General features: G+C 41.7%; 1 protein-coding gene across 2 annotated transcripts in view; it reads left to right on the plus strand.

The window, feature by feature from the left end:
* Positions 1–17,585, plus strand: part of Fkbp15 (FKBP prolyl isomerase 15) — a 58,536-nt gene that overhangs the window by 26,785 nt on the left and 14,166 nt on the right. Inside the window, exons 12-19 of one of the 2 annotated variants that reach the window (XM_032903337.1) lie at positions 842–949; positions 3,746–3,848; positions 5,392–5,498; positions 7,115–7,229; positions 9,250–9,359; positions 10,371–10,478; positions 11,366–11,460; positions 12,569–12,671. In XM_032903337.1, the coding sequence (XP_032759228.1) occupies positions 842–949; positions 3,746–3,848; positions 5,392–5,498; positions 7,115–7,229; positions 9,250–9,359; positions 10,371–10,478; positions 11,366–11,460; positions 12,569–12,671 (849 nt within the window). The remainder of the gene's footprint in view (positions 1–841; positions 950–3,745; positions 3,849–5,391; positions 5,499–7,114; positions 7,230–9,249; positions 9,360–10,370; positions 10,479–11,365; positions 11,461–12,568; positions 12,672–17,585) is intronic. The other variant, XM_032903345.1, reaches the window with a different exon arrangement.

Here is a 17,585-nt window from a genome sequence, read left to right on the forward strand (position 1 = left end):
TATTGTAAGCGCTTAAAAAGCATTGTTCACATTATAATTGTCGCTAAAATAATTTTATATTATATGTATTTTATCTCAAAAAGAACAAAATACTACCACTGCTACCCAGACCAAAGAGGGTGTGTGTAGGAGGGTCTTTGGAGAGCACTCATTTACCTGAGCCAGTAGACATCCTTACTTCCATTCTCTCAGAGGAATTCAGGCTTCTTCATCCACTGATTGACTTTAAGCAGGTCACTGGTTTTGTTTCCCCAATGGTGAGAGGAGAGGACCAACGTTATTTCGGTTTTGGATTTGAATGCCTTTAGGAAGGATGTAAAAGGTGGTTTGCTGCTGTCCTGCATGGTCCATGCAGGCTCTGGATGTGCTGCAAGTGGACCAGATGGCAGACAAAGAACTTCAAGCTTAAGCCAGGCCTTCCCCTAGCACTGAGGACAGTAGGTAAAGGGTAGAGCCAGGTCCTCCCTCTCGCCCTGTGCACATTCAGCCCCAGCAGGAGCAGTTTACAAGCCATTGGTCTGATACAGTAAAAACTGTTGTAAACCGAGGAAGATAAACCAAGTCTGCCTAAGCACTCTCGTTTTACAATGGGGACATTGGTTAAAAGAGCTCTTGCATATGAAAGCAGTCCATTCCCAAGCTATAGGGACTTAATTTAATGTTGATATTATGAATCTCATTATTTGCATTGTTTTTGGTATCATAAATAATTCTTGCTTTCTAGAAGAAATGGCTTCCATTAAGTAATAGAAGGATTAAAGGTTTTGGCATAGGGCAATGAAGTAGACCTATTTGAAAGCAGTAAACCTCAGTCACAGTGGTGTCTGTGCCTTCTTTTTAGAGTCCTGATACAGCCAAGGCCAAGCTGATCTCTCGGATGGCTAAAATGGGCCAGCCCATGCTGCCCATCCTTCCTCCACAGCTGGATTCCAATGACTCAGAAACCGAAGTAAGTTCCCTGACTGTGTTAAAATGCTACAGGTGCTGCCACCTTCTGTTTCTTTGGTTCAAATAAGTGCCTTTCCTGCTTCTAATCCAGAGTCACTGAGACCAGGGTGGGTGTATGCCTTTTAACTGTGACTCGTACATCCTCAAATGGAGGTTAAGCTCTGCACATCTAACCAAGAGGTGGCTTAGTGTTCATGAGTCGGGATCTGGAATCTGCATTGCTCATAATCTTTAGCTGCCTGTCTGAAAGTAATAAATCTGCTTCATGTTGAGAAAAAAGGATCAATCTTAGACAATAAGATACGCAGACCATACAGGCCCTCTGTTTCTTTAGGTTTCTTTTACTCTTTAAAAATGTTTTATTTTGATGCACATGAGTGTTTTGCCTGCATTGATGTCTTCATGTCTATAGGTGCTCAATTCTTCTAACTTTTTTTTCTTTTAAGACTGAGTCTCACCATGTTGCCTAGGTTTGTAACTCCTGGGTTCAAAGGACTTCCTACCTCAGCCTCCCTATCGTATAGAACTATAGGCACGTGCTACTGCTTCTGGCTTCCACCCATGTTTGTTGGTTGAGTATTTGGATCAACTTAGGAAGCACTGATCTTCTCACTGATGATATCTGTTGTTTAAGTATCAAACTGTTAAATTTTATGACTATATATAGTGCTTTTTTCATGTTTTAAAAATGTTATTTAGCAGTTCAAGATTTCATTGAAATCAAGTCTACCAGGCTTTTGCTCTTGATGTTGTGCTTAGAAAGCATTCCTGGGACTGGGGAGATAGTTCAGCAGGTAAAGTGCTATGCAAACCTAAGTATTTGTTTCCCAGCACCCACATAAAAGCCAGATGCCATAGCTTGTGCCTGTAATCCCAGCTCTAAGGAACCCTGACAGAGGGATCCCTGGGTCCTGCAAGTCAGCCAGGCTGGCAATCAGTGAGCTCTAAGTTTGGTGGGAGACCCTGACTCAAAGTTAAGGTGGAAAGTGATTGTGTAAAACACATGTCAACATTGTTGACCTCTGACCTCACCATGCACAAAAGAGGACAAGTTGCACACACCCTCCTGTATGTTATACATGAACACATATAAACATACACATACATTAGAAAGCATTTTCATATGCATACTTTAAATACTTCAGAAATATGATTATTTTATATTTATTTAGATCTAGATTTGTAATCCACAAGAATATAAAGTAACTTAAGCCGTTTTCAATGATTAACTTGTTACTGACAATTCTTTCTCAAGTGAACTGAAATATATGATTGATTGACTTTTGAGAATTTTTTCATTTGATAGAAAATGAAAAAAGATATAAAATATACTCTGAAATATTTTTTAGAGAATTGTTTTATTCCACACCCCTCCCCCAGAAAGATCTAAAATGTATCATTTAAAATGGAAGCTTATTGTTTTGTTACTGTCTTCCCGGTTTCTACAAATGAAAGTTGAATAATAAAATTCATTAAAAATTGCTTTTAAGGGCTGGAGAGATGGCTCAGCAGTTAAGAGCAATGTCTGCTCTTCCAGAGGTCCTGAGTTCAATTCCCAGCACCCACATGGTGGCTCACAACCATCTGTAATGGGCATCCGATGCCCTCTTCTGGTGTGTCTGAAGACAGCAACAGTGTACCCACATACATGAAATAAATCTTTTTAAAAAATTGCTTTTTATATAATTAAAATTTAAATATAATTAATTAAAAATTAAAAGTTACTTTATTGTATAATAATTAAAACTTATAAAGAATATATTTAGGAAAAGGGGTATTTTCTTTATATATTGCTTTATAAACTGACTTTTAAACTTAATGTTATATCATAAATACCTATGTGAATATCAGTAATATATACAAAGTGTATTGCTTTAAAGTAAAGTGTATTGCTTTAAATACAAGTCAGTAGTCTTCTGTTTACCACAATTCCCTTTATTCTCCTGATAGATGTTTAAGGTGATTTGGATTCAGTGATAATCTAAAAGTGGGCTGATTTCCCAGAGGAGAACAATGGGGCTGGGGAAAGCTCTAAAGTACAGGAATAATCAAGAGATGACAGCCCAAGAGCCACAGCACAGCAAATTACAGTCACATGACTCCTGCTTCAAGACATTTTGGCCTTGCATGAAGCAGGAAGACAGGCAGCTTTGGTTTTATGAATTTTTAAAAATATTTTAAGAATGAGATCAAACAGCCAGGTGTGGTGACACACCTTTTATCTCATCACTTTCAATTAAGGCAGAGACAGGAGCATCTCGGAATTTGAGGCCAACTAGTCCACATAGCAAGTTTCAGGACAGTCATGCTGCATAGAGAAACCTGTCTCAACCACCACCACCAACAAAAGGATTAGGACACGCATCCTAGTCAGACATCACCAAAGGCAGCGCGCTAGTGAGGGGCGGTGACTCCTGCTCTGTCCAGTTTTCTGTGGGTGTTCTGAGGTTTGAAACTGCTTGGCAGAAGAGGGAGGGAGGCTGGGTTGTTGCTGATCAGTGGGGTAGCTGATGGTGCAGTCTGTAGAACTGTCAGTTTAGCTGCCTGAAGTAATAAGACACTGACAGAACACTGTAGAAAATAACTAATTATTTGAAATGATTTATAGGAAGAAGAGCTTACTCTTGCATAATCGAGTCCTTTGTACAACTCATATCCCTGACTACTGTCTTTCTGCCCGCCTTTCCTTCCTCTTTCTTGATTAGAAATCCTGTGTTGTGAGCTGAGTTAGAGACAGGCAGCCTCCGTCTTCAGCTAAAGGCCTACACATAGTGATCAACCCTTGTGCTTCTTTCAGGATGCAACTCTTCTGCGAGGAGCTGGGCCATCCCTTGTGACACCATCTGTCCAACCCTCTCTTCAGCCATCTCATCCGGTATTACCACAGATGGCCTCACAGGGTAAGAAAGGAACTTCACTAAAGCTTGCCCTTGAGTTGAGTCAGTTTTCATCTGTGTTCCTTAGATTATTAACTAGCATTGTTAGTGCTGGGGCCTGGGTTAGGCACTAAGACTTGTCAGTTTGTCTCCGAGTAGAACACTTTGAGACTCAGATGTATTCAGCCTGTGTGTTGCAATGTCTGTTGTGTTGCTTTGCCCCTTTTGGAAGTCTGTGCTCAGCTGTTGAGTCATCTCCTATGTATTATTTTGCATTCGTGTCAGCTGATGGGATCTGAGTCAGATGAATAAGAAAACACTGTTCCCACCTTTGCTCGGATGCCCATGGGCTGCTTTGGGAGATTAAGTGAGGAAAGTGGTCTGGTTTAAAGCATGGGAATGTTGGGTGCTAGTCCAGTCTTACGAGTGTGAAGGAAAGTTCCTGGAAAGAGCCCCACCTGACACTGAACCTTGTGCAAGGCTGGCTAGCTAATGAGAAAGCCAAAGATTGTGCAGAGGCAAGGATCCAGCAGGTTCAGACCATTGGTCATTTATCTTGGGCTATCTTTAGCATCCTTAGTTGTTTGTTTAACAAAGTTCTTGGCAGCCAGATGCTGGGGTGAAAGCCTGCTCACTCAGAGGCAGAGAGAGCACCCAGCTGACCTTCCTACTCAGGCTAGCCTCAGAAGGAATGCCCCCTCTCCCCATCTCAAAAGATCTCCTTTAAACCGAATATCCCTCCCATCTACTTTCTATGTATCTCTCTATCCGTCCTCCTGACTCCCTCTTACTCTCTCAGTTTTTTTCTAGTCCTTTGTTCATTCCTGTCAACTGGTTGCTTGCTCTGCCTCTTGACCATAGTTGTCTTTATTTAATCCTGTTTACAGTATTCAAGCAGAAAGATTAAAGGTGTATGCTAAGACTGGGCCATACCACAACTAAAAACAGATTTCTCTAGTAAATGACACAATCTTAGGGTTCATAGTGTGATCAAACATCCTGCAACACTTAGTAGCCATTTACTGCCCCTCTCTGTATGTGACCTAATATCTCTGTCACTATTAGGTAAATCCTTTGGAATGTACAGAGTACTAGCCTCTACCAACCAAAAGCTAAGAATGTGATCAGATAGTATCTGAGGCCTTAAACAGATCTCACTTTCTGGAACATGCCTCCCTGATGTTTTTAAACCACTCTATTTAAAGTGTCTAGACTGGGTGGGTGGATGGGTGAGACAACACCCTCATAGAAGAAAGGGGAGGGGGAATGGAATAGGGGGTTTATGGATGGGAAACTGAGAAAGGGGATAACATTTGAAATGTAAATAAAAAAATATCCAATAAAAAAAAAGAGAAAAGAAAGTGTCTAGGCTTGTAAGAACTTAATGAGACTGTTAACTATGTAGGAACATGGGATTGGGAGTCACCTGAATCTGTGTTCCCAGGACATGCTCACATATATTTGACTCCAAAATAAATGATCTATCTCCTTTGAGGTGAGAGTTGTGTTTTTGCATGAGAAAACAAGCAAGGATGGGTAATAGTAAAAATATCTTGATTTGTCTTAGCACCTCAGTCAGCTGTTTCTGGGCTCCAGACGCCCTCTGCTGCCTTGATGCAAGCTGTATCCCTTGATTCTCACTCAGCCGTATCTGGAAATGCTCAGAACTTCCAGGTAACTATGTTTTAATTAATTAAGTAAGTAATTAATTTGTTATTTTGAGAGAGGGTCTCACTATGTCATCTTGGCTGATCTGATATACACACCCCTCTTTCCCCTCTCTCTACACACACACACACACACACACACACACACACACACACACACACAATCAGGCTGGCCTCAAACTCTCAGAGATCTGCTTGCCTCTTGCCTCCTGAGAATGGGATTAAAGGTGTGCACCACCACATCTAGTCCTCAGGTAACAATATTATTTTAAAACTCTTTCAACCATGAGATATGATTTATGTTGTTCTTGTATGAATATAGAAGATCCCTCTCCTTTTTACACAGCAGCAGTTCCCCAAATCAATGCTTGTCATTTCCCCTCTCCTAAATTACTGCTTTCTTCTCCCTAAAACCACACGAAGTTTTCTGTGTACAAGTTTTTGTGAAGATTAAGTGCAAGAATAAGCAAATTTCTTATTAAAGGCCTGGGCCTGGCACATGGGAAAGTTCCCATTGGTGCACATAAGATAGCGAGAGCTGCCTCTCCTGCCCTACCCACCCTGGAGGTGATTCTGAATGGAGATGTGGGAGCCATGGTGGGCAAGCTTTGCTCTACTGGGATAAGGAGAATCAAACCTGTAAAAAGTCTCCCACAGAGGGATGGAATATCCTTCTGCCACAGACAAAGAATTTTTTTAAATAATTAATGTTTGGGTTGTTATGTTGTCCTTGAAAATAAAGTAGTCTTCCTATGGGGAAAGAGTGACTTCTTAAAATGATGGCTGATGTTTACTGTGCATTTGCCTTGCACTGGGCACTTACTTTGGCAGTTGTTAGGGACTTTGCCTGGACCACCTTTAGCTCATTTAGCAAATTCCCAAAGCTTTCATCTTCCTTTCACAGTTGCAAAACACAGTTCAGAATAATGAGAGCTTCTGGTCACCCAGATAGTATCAGGATCTAGTGAGTGATGGCGTATGTCTGTTATCCCAGCATAAAGAAGCTGGAAGCAGGAGGATCAGGAATGCAAAGGTATCCTCAGCTATGTGGTGATTTTAAAGCCAGCCTGAGCTACCTGAAACCATGTCTGAAACCATACACAAAACAGAATCTGGAGGCTGAGCAGTAGATGACTCAGCTGTTAAGAGCCCAGCATAGTGGGTGGGTTAGAAAGCCCCATACTTGTCCTTACATAGATACATACACACGTACACACAGATTGGGAAAAAACAACTTTAAATTAAAAAGAACCTATGGGAGAAGCATTATGAAGAATCTCAGAAACTGGCTGGCTTAGTTTGGAATTTTGAAAAAATAGTTTTTTCTTTCCTTTAAAAGGAAACTAAACAGGATGTGCTTAGTTTTAAGTTTTCCTTAAAAATAGGCCTGATAGTAGGAAATCAATTCCCATGTCATTAAATCATATTGCCAGAGGACTGGGTAGCAATCCAAGATCCTGTTCCTCAGGTTTTTGGTAGGACTGGAGTGACCAGGTACCGTCACATCCCATAGACAGTTGCCTGACAGTGATCTTGTTATCTCCAGCTTTAGTAACTCCCTCCCTGGTTCATGTGCTTTGTTCTATCACAGGAAACCAAGTAAGTAACCTGTCACTTTCTCAGCCCTATGCAGGAGTGCAAGCCTACACATACCCCCAGACATCCTCAGTTTCTTCCCAGCTGCAGCCTGCTCGGCCCTTGTACCCAGCGCCACTGTCCCAGGCTCCCCACTTTCAAGGTAGAGAATAACTTCCTCCTCCCGTTTTTCATCTTCTACCCTTGCGGGCTCTCCTCTTCCTCCCATTCTGCTTTAATTTTTCTCTAGCAGCTCTCCACCCTTTCTTTTCATTGTTTGTTTGTTTCAACAGCTTGATTGAGATGTAATTTTTATACCATATGATTTATTCAAATATGTAATACAAAGAAAGCATATATATAATATATATGTATTACATGTTGTATATGTGTGTATGTGTGCATACATATAAATGTGCAGTTATGCATACCTGTGCACATGTACATTGGATGTCTCCCTCTATTGGTCTGCAGCATATTGTTTTGAGACTAGGTCTCTCAGTAAACCCGAAATCTGCCATTTGGGGTAGACCAGCTAGCCAGGAGCTTTCCAGATTCACCTGTGTCCACCCCCAGTGCTGGGCTTATGTAAAAACCATGCTCAACTTTTAAGTTATTGTTTTAATATGGGTGCTAAGGATTCACATTTGGGTCCTCGAGCTTGTGGAACAACTACTTTTACCAGCAGAACATCTTCCCAGACCCCAGGATTTTTTTTTTTAAGGAAATGTTCAGAATTATGCATCTGTCACAACAACCCATTTTTAGAACATTTATATCTCTCCCAAAGGCCCTTTGTGCCTTTGTTCTGGGTGTTTTTCCTTCCATGCTCTCCAACCATCCCTTTAGATTCTGCTGTCAGAGTAACAAGAGCTCATAGCAGACAGTGAAAGAGCAAACACTGGAGGGCATTGGGGGAAGCAGGCACTGCTGTGGGTGGTGAGTGACTCTGATAAAAACCGTTTTATTAAAACATTGTAAATTATGAAAGTAATTCACTGTAGTAAAAATGTCAAGCAATACAAAGTAGGATAAAATGTCCTCTCTGTCATGAAACTTCTGCCAGTAGGAGAGTGTCTCTCACAGTGCGTGGGTAACTTTGTGTGTATTTTGTGCACTTGGGCAAGTGTAGGTGTCTTTTGTAAACAAGGCAAGAGCAATGTTGATGGATGTGTTGGTTTCCTGCTGTGGTGTGCAGCCTGTCTTTTGCTTGGTAATCGCTTTGGCATCAGGATAGAGAAGAGGAACAAGTACACCCAACAGCCTAAGCTGCATTTCTGCAGTGGGAAGGGCTTCCTGAATGCCGCCTTTGTCTGGGGCCCTGTCCCTTTTCCATCTTTGAAACATTCTGACATCACTCCAACTAGATATTTTCTTTGGCTCACCGCCTCTCCATCTACTGCTCCCATAGACACAGCTGCATGTATTCATCGCCAAAGGTCAACATCATTTTTAAGGTGCTACTTTTGTACCTTGTACATGGTCTTTTTTCTACACTTGAAATGACTTCCTTCAAAAAATTGTTTTTTTTTTTTTGTTTTTTTTTTGTTTTTTTTTGGTAAAAATGTACTTTCTTTTATCATGATGACAGTTCTAGTTCTACAACAAGGTCACTGTTGTTTCATGGTATGAAATAACATTTTTTTTTTTAAAAATTGTTTTTAAGACAGCATGTCATGTAGCCCAGGCTGATCTTGAACTCTGAATCTTCTTGTCTTGTGAGTTATAATCACATGCCACTATGCCCATCCTGCATTTAACACACTGTGTTGTAATGATTTGCTTGTGTCAGTTTCCCAACTATAGCCCACTAAGATCCAGAACCGTATTTTATTCATCACAGTACTCTCGGTGCCTGTGCAATGCCTGGCATGCGGTTGGATGAATGGGAAACAATGTAAATGCAGGATTATAGTCGTCCAAAGTGGATACACTTGAGCCAGTGTGCTTTTGAGCCAGATTCTAGCTCTTGAAGCATTTTGCAGAAATATAACTTAGTTATTATTAGTTTGGGAGCTCTTTTCTCTATATTGCTTGTTCTATGCCTTCTCCTGACAGTGTGAAATCACCTATGGTGTTTGCTCATACGTGGCCCCGTCTTTCCTCTGCTAAAACTGCCCTTGACTTTTCTATATGTAGTTTTCTCTTTCCAGGTTTCTAAGTTCCTTTTCATGTCTGTTTAGGATCAGGTGATATGATGTCCTTTCTGATGACCGAAGCCCGGCAACACAACACTGAAATTCGAATGGCAGTCAACAAAGTGGCTGATAAAATGGATCATCTCATGACTAAGGTGACTGAGTCAGAGCTGAGGCTCTGTTGAAAATGGGCCTGATGGGCCAGGGATGGCTCAGTAAGTAAAACCACTTACTGGACATGCCCAGTGGTCTGAGTTTGATTCCTAAAATTTATCAAGAAAAGAGAGAACAAGTTCCTGCTCATTATACTCTGACTCCCGTTCATGTGCCATGGCACAGGTATACATACATGTCCATACTCACACATACATATGTGCACATGATAATAGACAGACACAATAGAGACACATTGTTTAGATGTATGAAATTGGGCTGGAGAGATGGCTCAGCGGTTAAGAGCACTGACTGCTCTTCCAAAGATCCTGCGTTCAATTCCCAGCAACCACATGGCGGCTTGCAACCATCTGTAATGGGATCTGATGCTCTCTTCTGGTGTGTCTGAAGACAGCTACAGTGTACTCACACATAAAATAAATAAAAGAAAGAAAGAAAAGAAGATGTATGAAATTTTAATACAGAACTAATAACAGGCTAGAGTAACAGTTCAGTGGTTAAGGGCACTGACTGCTCTTGCAGAGGACCAGGTTCAGTTCCCAACACCCACATGGTGGCTCACAGTCATTCCTAACTCCAGTTCTGGGGATCTGATATCTTCTCATCTCTGATGCACATGGCTCATGCATCCTTGTAGATTAAACACTCAAGACACATAAAATATAATAAATAAGTCTAGAAACATGTTTTTTAATTTTAAAGACATAATAAATTAAAATGTTAAAGGGGGTATAGGACGTGGGCAATAAGTGGGATGTAATGGGAACAGCCACAGCTGTAAGAACACTCTTCCTTGGCTTCCCATATTCACAGTCCTTGGCCATTCCCTAGAAGAGTTATCATCCTTACTTAGGGATTAATTTAGCAGAGAAAGTAAGTTTACATTTAGATACTGTTTCGGAAATGTATTGGCTCTCTCAAAAACGGGATTGGTTGTGGGTGAATTGTATTCTCCACTTACACATGTTCACAGGGGAACTTCCCTTCTGCAGGTCGAAGAGTTACAGAAGCATAGCACTGGCAATTCCATGCTTCTCCCTAGCATGTCAGTCACAATGGAAACAAGCATGATTATGAGCAACATCCAGCGAATCATCCAGGTGAGGATGAGGCAGAAGGCGACCCAGCCTGGAAGGCTTGTTCATGCACCCTCCTCAGATGTGCTACCCTCCAACATCTGTCCTCACCCCCAGAAATAGCATGTGTTCACTCCTAGAGTTGGAAAAACCATTATGGCTTAATTTGGTTCTGTGGCTTATACTTTCATTTTAGTTATTTTCCTTGTCGCTGTGACCAAATACCTGACAAGAAACAACTTACGGAGGCAAGGTTTCTTTTGCTTCCTGGTTTGAGAGCATGCAACTGGTCTCATTGAGCAGAGAGCCAAGAGGGAGTGGGACCCGGCTAGGGACACCCTCAGTGGCCCACTTCTCCTAATTGGACCCCTCCTCCAGTCCACCCCAAGCTGGAGATCAAGTATTCAAACACATGAGCCCGTGGGCGACATTCACCTTGGAGCCACAGCATCTGTATTATACTACATGCTATGTATACTAACTACTCTGTATGCTATATTATACTATATTCTACGTGCTACATAGCAGCATGACTTCTACTCCATGTAGTCAAAAAAGAAGCATTGCTTTTGAGGCCAAGTTTAAGCTCTCCTTTCGTTTTTTGAGCATCTCGATCCTCAGCCTGTCCAGCCCAGTGATTATAACCTGGCAGGTATAATTGGTTTGTTACCTTAACAGTTGCATCTCTGGGAACATAAGTTTTATGTTTGTTCATAAGGCCATCCGTAGGTTCAAACTGTTTGGGGACCCAGTTGTCATGGCAGGGAAGATGCCACAGCAGAACAGGTGGCTGGTCGGCTCCAGCTATAGCTGAAGCAGAGAGTGGAAAGGAAATGGAACTTTCTAGATGCTTACCGACTCACTGGGCACTTTTAAGACACTTAGTTTGTATGTTGTATATTTGGATTTAGGAAAATGAGAGACTGAAACAGGAGCTCCTTGAGAAAAGCAGTCGGATAGAAGAGCAGAATGACAAGATCAGTGACCTCATTGAACGAAACCAGAGGTAATGGAGCGACCAGGAAAGGCCTGGGGAGGGTGGACCAAGGGTTTAATGTCCGTTTGCCCACTATAATACATGTTGTTGAGGGCAGTATATTAATTACGATTCTCCTCTCTACACTTTGTTTTGTTTTTTGAACCTGAGCACCTTGCACATACTGAGTATGGAATACTGAGCTACAACCCGTTCCCCAGCCCATGTATTTCAACCATTTCTGTTTCTGCCCATTGTGTGAATTACTTTTACCCTCAGTGGAAAAGGCTCAGGTGGCTGGGGTTGGTATGAGACTCACTTGTGGTTGACTTTCAGCCCTGCACTTCCTTTATTATGTGCCTCGGATATTTTCTTTACGTCTGCAGGCCTAGCTTTCTCTGAAAATGGTTTTAGGTAGAAAATTGTGTCCTCTCTCTTCTCTTTTCTGTGTGGGCTATGTTATCAACCTGAACTCAAACAGGGACTCATCGATTTGATAAAGCACATTTTATAGCTCTTAGTGGATCCTTCTGGGGTTTGGGAAAGGCAGAAAGGTAAACAGAACTAGGCTCAATTCATTGTTTCACTTGGAAAAGTTACTTTTTCCTGTTTCTCTTGTTCAGTGTTTTTGTCTCTCTCATGGATGGACTGGACGAGTAACTTCTTTTCTTCTTTCCCCATCTCCTATTAGCGTGCACCCTGTGAATGTCTCCCTTCCTTAGGCAGAGAGAGTCATTTGTGGCCCAGGTTGCTACCTCCTTCCTTGGTCACTGCAGATAGCTTGGTTAATTTCTGCAGATCTCAGGAAAGCAATGTGATTTTACATTGTTGTTTGGCCTTTAAAAATAAAAAAAAAAAAATGGATATTTGTCTTGATATCTGTGTAGTGCCCTGGGAGAAGGAGCTGGATCCCCTGGAACTGGAGTTACAGATGTTTGTGAGCACCATGCAGATGCTAGAAACTAAAACCAGGTCCTCTGCAGAAACGTCAAAGGCCCTTAACCTAGGAGCCTCTTTCCAGCTCCCTTCAAACTGTTTCTGATGAAGATGTGAGAGCAATGTTGTGAGAACTGAAGGCCTTGTCCCGCGAAACATTCAGTGCTTCATGAATGTTTTCTTTGCCTTATTTCTGTCTCAGGTATGTTGAGCAGAGTAACCTAATGATGGAGAAGAGGAACAACTCGCTTCAAACAGCCACAGAAAACACACAGGCAAGAATATTGCATGCTGAACAAGAGAAGGTAAAGTCACTGGGCTGAGGCAGGCCCAGGTCAGGGCACATTGAGGAGTGGAGTAGTCTTACATAGGATCCCACTTCACAGTGTCTGTGCAGCGGATATTTGTCTCTTTGGGAAGAGACCTGGAACTCCTCCAACAGAGTTTCATGTATTCATCACCCCTAGATCTGTTTTACTAAATGTTTTGCAATAAGTTGATTCAAAAACAATGATTGAATTTGGGGTGCTGTTTCATGCCTGTAACCCCAGCTTCTGCCAGGCAGAGGCAGGAGAATCTGTAGTTCAAGGGCAGCCTGAGTCATAGTAAGATCTTCTCTTAAAGAAAAAAGAAAACAAAAAGAAAAGAAATCCCAATTATCTATCTTAATAATGATAATGGTGAGATTCTTATAGCTCAAAAGAAGCTAAATGTATTCTTTTGATAGAATCAAAAGAAAATTTCTGTTATGCCATGTAACAAATGTGTATGTTCTTAGTGGAGTTTAAGATGGCCTAATTTGCTCCTTTGTGTGTGTTTTAGTATGTTATTCATTTTGGTCTGACAGAAGCATTTTAAAGTGCTATTTGGAGCCAAACAGGTGGTGCATACATGCAATCCCAGCAAGGCCAGGCTAGGCTGGGCTACACAGTGAGGCGTTGCTTTTCAAAGCAGGTTAAAATTCGTGCATTTGAAAAGCACCTAGAGATGTGCTAGTGAGTCTTGGATTGGGGTCAACTAATTCTGAAGCCCACTTTCTTGTCTACTGGACACTATCCAGAACAGATTCTTTCTTATTTGGGTCATCACTCTTCAGCTGGGAAATAATATGCAGTTAGCAATATGTTTGACCTGTATGGTGGTTTGAATGAAAATGTCCTCCATAGGCCCCAACAATATATTTAAATGTTTGGTTCCCAGTTGATGGACTATATAGGAAGGATTAGGGGGTGTGGCTTTGTTAGAGGAGTTGTATAATTGGAGGAATGGGCTTAGAGGTCAAAAGCCCACAGCAGGCTGGGTCTTGCTTTCTCTGCCTATAGCTTGTGGATCAGATGTGAGCTCTCAGCCACTGCTCTAGTACCATGTCTGCCTGCCTGCCTGCTACCATGCTCCTAACCATGATGATTAGGGATTAATACTCTGAAACTGTAAGGAAGCCCTCAGTGAAATGCTCCCCTCCCCCAAGTTGCCATGGTCATGGTGTCTTAACAGCAATAGAACAGTAATTAAGACAACCATGTAGAGTCAGGTGAGCTGTGTCTTGCCCTGCACAGGGTCCTCCTGTTCTGTTACTGTTTATTTCCCATTGCTACATTCATTATTTGTTGTGGCTATCTACTAATGACCTGGTCACGATCAACAGCCTAGACCTTCATTGTTCTTCACAAAATGTGCCTTATGAGTGTGTCTCCTCTTCTAGTTTTATTTTTGTTTTCCTCTCCTTTTCTTTTATCTCCCCCACTGCAGGCCTACTGGGGTAACCCAGGTATACTGTTTATCCCCATTGTTACTATTCAGGGATAAAATGATGATTACAGTATATTCTATAGACTAGAGATGTCCCAACAGCGGCTTAGCTGCCTCAGAATCCCTTGGGAAACTTGATCAGAAGCCTTATCTTCTGGGATCTAACTTACTATATAAAGCCAAGATAAAACTTTTCCAAAAATCCCTGCCCAGGTATATGAGTCACCTCTGTTGTCATAGTCTCTGGATATGGCATCTGGATACTTTTGTTTTTACTAAAGTTCAACATGTGACATCCATGTTCAATATCGCTGCTGTTGTATGTACATGTATTCACAAGTATGTTCCAATAGAACTTTATTCCCCAAAACAAGTAGTGGTCCAGTTTGGCCCTTGCGTCAGAGTTTATCAAGCTCATACTTAGCTTGCTCATCCACCTGTGGTTTTGCATCTTCAAACTCCACAGGCATCTGGCACTGAGCCGAGCAGGTGTCCTGTGTGCAATAGGTAAACAGCCGAGTAGCTTACGAGTCTACATTTGCTCCAGGGAACCTCCCAGCTGATGACTAGGGTACCATGTATTCCCCTGATCACCATTATTTCAGTGAGACTTTTTATACCTTAGCCGTGCCCTGGTAAGGTATTTGTATATTTGTATCTTGTTTATTTGTATAGGTTCTCACTGTATAGCCCAGATTTGTTCAGATTAGGTTTTGGTATGTAGCCCAGGCTAGCCTCAGACTCTCCAGCCTCCTTCTCACTTTTCCAGGTGTTGGAATTACAGATGTATGCCACTATCCCTGGATGATTTACTTTTTTAAAAAATTTGTTGTTTGACACTATGTATGCAGTACTGGCTGGTCTGAAACTGGCTATGTAGACCATGCTGGCCTTGAACTTAAGAGATGTGCCTGCCTCTGCCTCTTAGAGTGCTGAGATCGAAGGGCGCACAGCTTTAATCTACTTCAGCACTCTCCCGAGATCTCTCTTAAAGGGAGATGAGCGTTCCCTTCAGGAGGCAGATTTCTGTGTCCAAGCATTGCTCAGAAAAACATGGTTAAGTGTTCAAGGAGTATTTGGCAAGTGAAACTATGTGAGAATCAGTTTTCTTATGAAGCCATGATTCGGAGGGAGGGCAGACCTGTCAGAGGAACTGACCTTAGTGAGCTTTACTTTAGGAGAAACAAAGCGAGGAGGCTCGGAAGGTAAAGATGACCTGCTCAGGGGCTCATTTCCAGCACCGTCCTCTCGTGCCAGAGCGCTGCCTGCTGAGGCTGGGTTCCTGCTTCTAGTCAGTGCTTCCTTGTCTCTGAATCCTTGCTTGGTTTCCCAGCTCTCTACCTCAACAGTGGACACTGTTCCAAAGTAGGAAGCAGAGAGTCCTCCCATTACCATGAAGATTTCTGCTGACTTCCTTTTCTCCTGGACATTGCCGTCCCTGACAATTTTTAAAATATTGTGATTATGTCTATTAATAGCTACATACACACACATAGCGACAGGTACTCTTGTCTAACTTATAAAAGTTGGATCTGTTCATTCTAATAAAAAACCATGACATATAAATCACCTATAGTCCTTCCACTCAAAGATAACCATGGGTAATATATTTTTGTTGTTGTCTTTGGGTGTGTACATGTGTTTGTGGGGGAGTATTTCTGTACTTATGTAATAGGCCTTTCTAGGTTAAGACTCGGAGATAAAAATTTTTGAAGCTGACCATAATAGTGCATGCCTCAATCCTAGCACTTGGGCTGGGGTAAAAGGATCATTAACTTGAGGCCAGTCTGGGGTAAATAATGAGATGCCACTTTAAAAGGAACTGTGGGGAAGCACTTTAGAAAGGCTTCTACTCTGTCCTTTTGGACAAGAGGTGTCTTTAAGGTCTCGATGAGGGTTCTGCTGTAATTAGTAAACTCTCTAAGCTACGTAGAGATTCAGAGCTGTCTGAGTTCTATGTTAGCTCAGTTTTCATGGGCTGTGTGAAGTAGAAGGGCAAGTAAATTTTATTCTTTATTCTGTGTTAGAAAGATGAAGCCCACTCTGGAGATTCTAAATAAAAATAATTATCTGAATGCTTACTGTCTTCGTTAGGGTTTCTATTATTGTGAAGAGGCACTATGACCATGGCAACTCTTATGAAGGACAACATTTAATTGGGGCTGGCTTACAGTTTTAGAGGCCCAGTCCATTATCACCATGGTGGGAAGCTTGTCAGTGTGCAGACAGACATGGTGCTGGAGGAGCTAAGAGTTCTACATCTTGATCCAAAAGCAGCAGGAGACAACTGACTGGGACTTCGAAACCTGCCCCCACGGTGACACATTTCCTCCAGCAAGGCCACACCTACTTCAGTAAGGCCACACCCTTCATTTGTACTCCAGCCACAACACTTACTGTAAAGGTCACTTATACTCTCACACAGATGGCCTATTTATTTTGTTTCATTTCCTTTACCTTTAGGGGAGTAAAAATACTAGACTTTAAAGTTGATAAAAAATACTTGGGGATAAGGCAAGGAATAAATAATTTTTTTGTATATGTGATTCTAGGGCTTGAATTTAGGGCCTAGTACATGCTAGGCAAGTGTCCTACTACTGAGATATATCCTCAGTCCCGGCAATAAATACTGTAAAAACAGCTGTGCACAGTGAACACCATTAGAAGCTACAATAGAAGAAAGTAGACAGCTGTAAAATGTGCACTAAAATGTGTAAGGATGTAGAGGGAATTATGGTATCTATATCATAGCACAGGGGAGTCAGCCCAACGCCAGAGCCTAAGCCCCACAGGATCCCCACACTGTCTTGTCATCATCATCTCTAGTGCTCAGAATACCGTGTGAAGGTTTGCAGTCATCTCGCTTTCATCATATGTGCCCTGAGGACACTTAGGCTCTTTAAGCTGGTCCTTGTCTAGCATAGACATGTTAGAATGTGGCACAAATGCCATTTCCTATCAGCTTGATTGAAAGTTTGGCAATGGGCGATGGAACATAGAATAGCTGATGGAGGAAAGGCAACAATACACAAAATTGCATGTGGATTCACTCTGATCTAGCAGTTCTGCATCTAGAAATGCTCTAAAAGGCTCTTGCATACAATGGATCTAAGATGCTCACAGGTGATGGTCAGAAACACTCCATGTGTGCCACAAGACAGATAAGCTACCTCACATCCAGACACTAGAATGTGATTCAGATTTTTAAAAATGAGAGGGGAGAAGACGCATATGTACTACTGAAGAGTGTATAACTTACCTGCTGTTTTATCTGGAATGTGTGAAGACTCAGTGTGTATATAAAGAGTCACTTATACAAATGGGAAGTTGAATACCTATGTCTTTTGCTGTTTTTATTTATTAGTTTTGTGTTCATAAATGTACATATATATGTGTGAACACACACACATGTATATGTATATATATGCATGCACTTACTACAGTGCACATGTGGAGGTCAACTTTCCAGT

The sequence above is a fragment of the Rattus rattus genome, chromosome 1 (genome assembly GCF_011064425.1).
Source record: "Rattus rattus isolate New Zealand chromosome 1, Rrattus_CSIRO_v1, whole genome shotgun sequence".
NCBI lineage: Eukaryota > Metazoa > Chordata > Mammalia > Rodentia > Muridae > Rattus > Rattus rattus.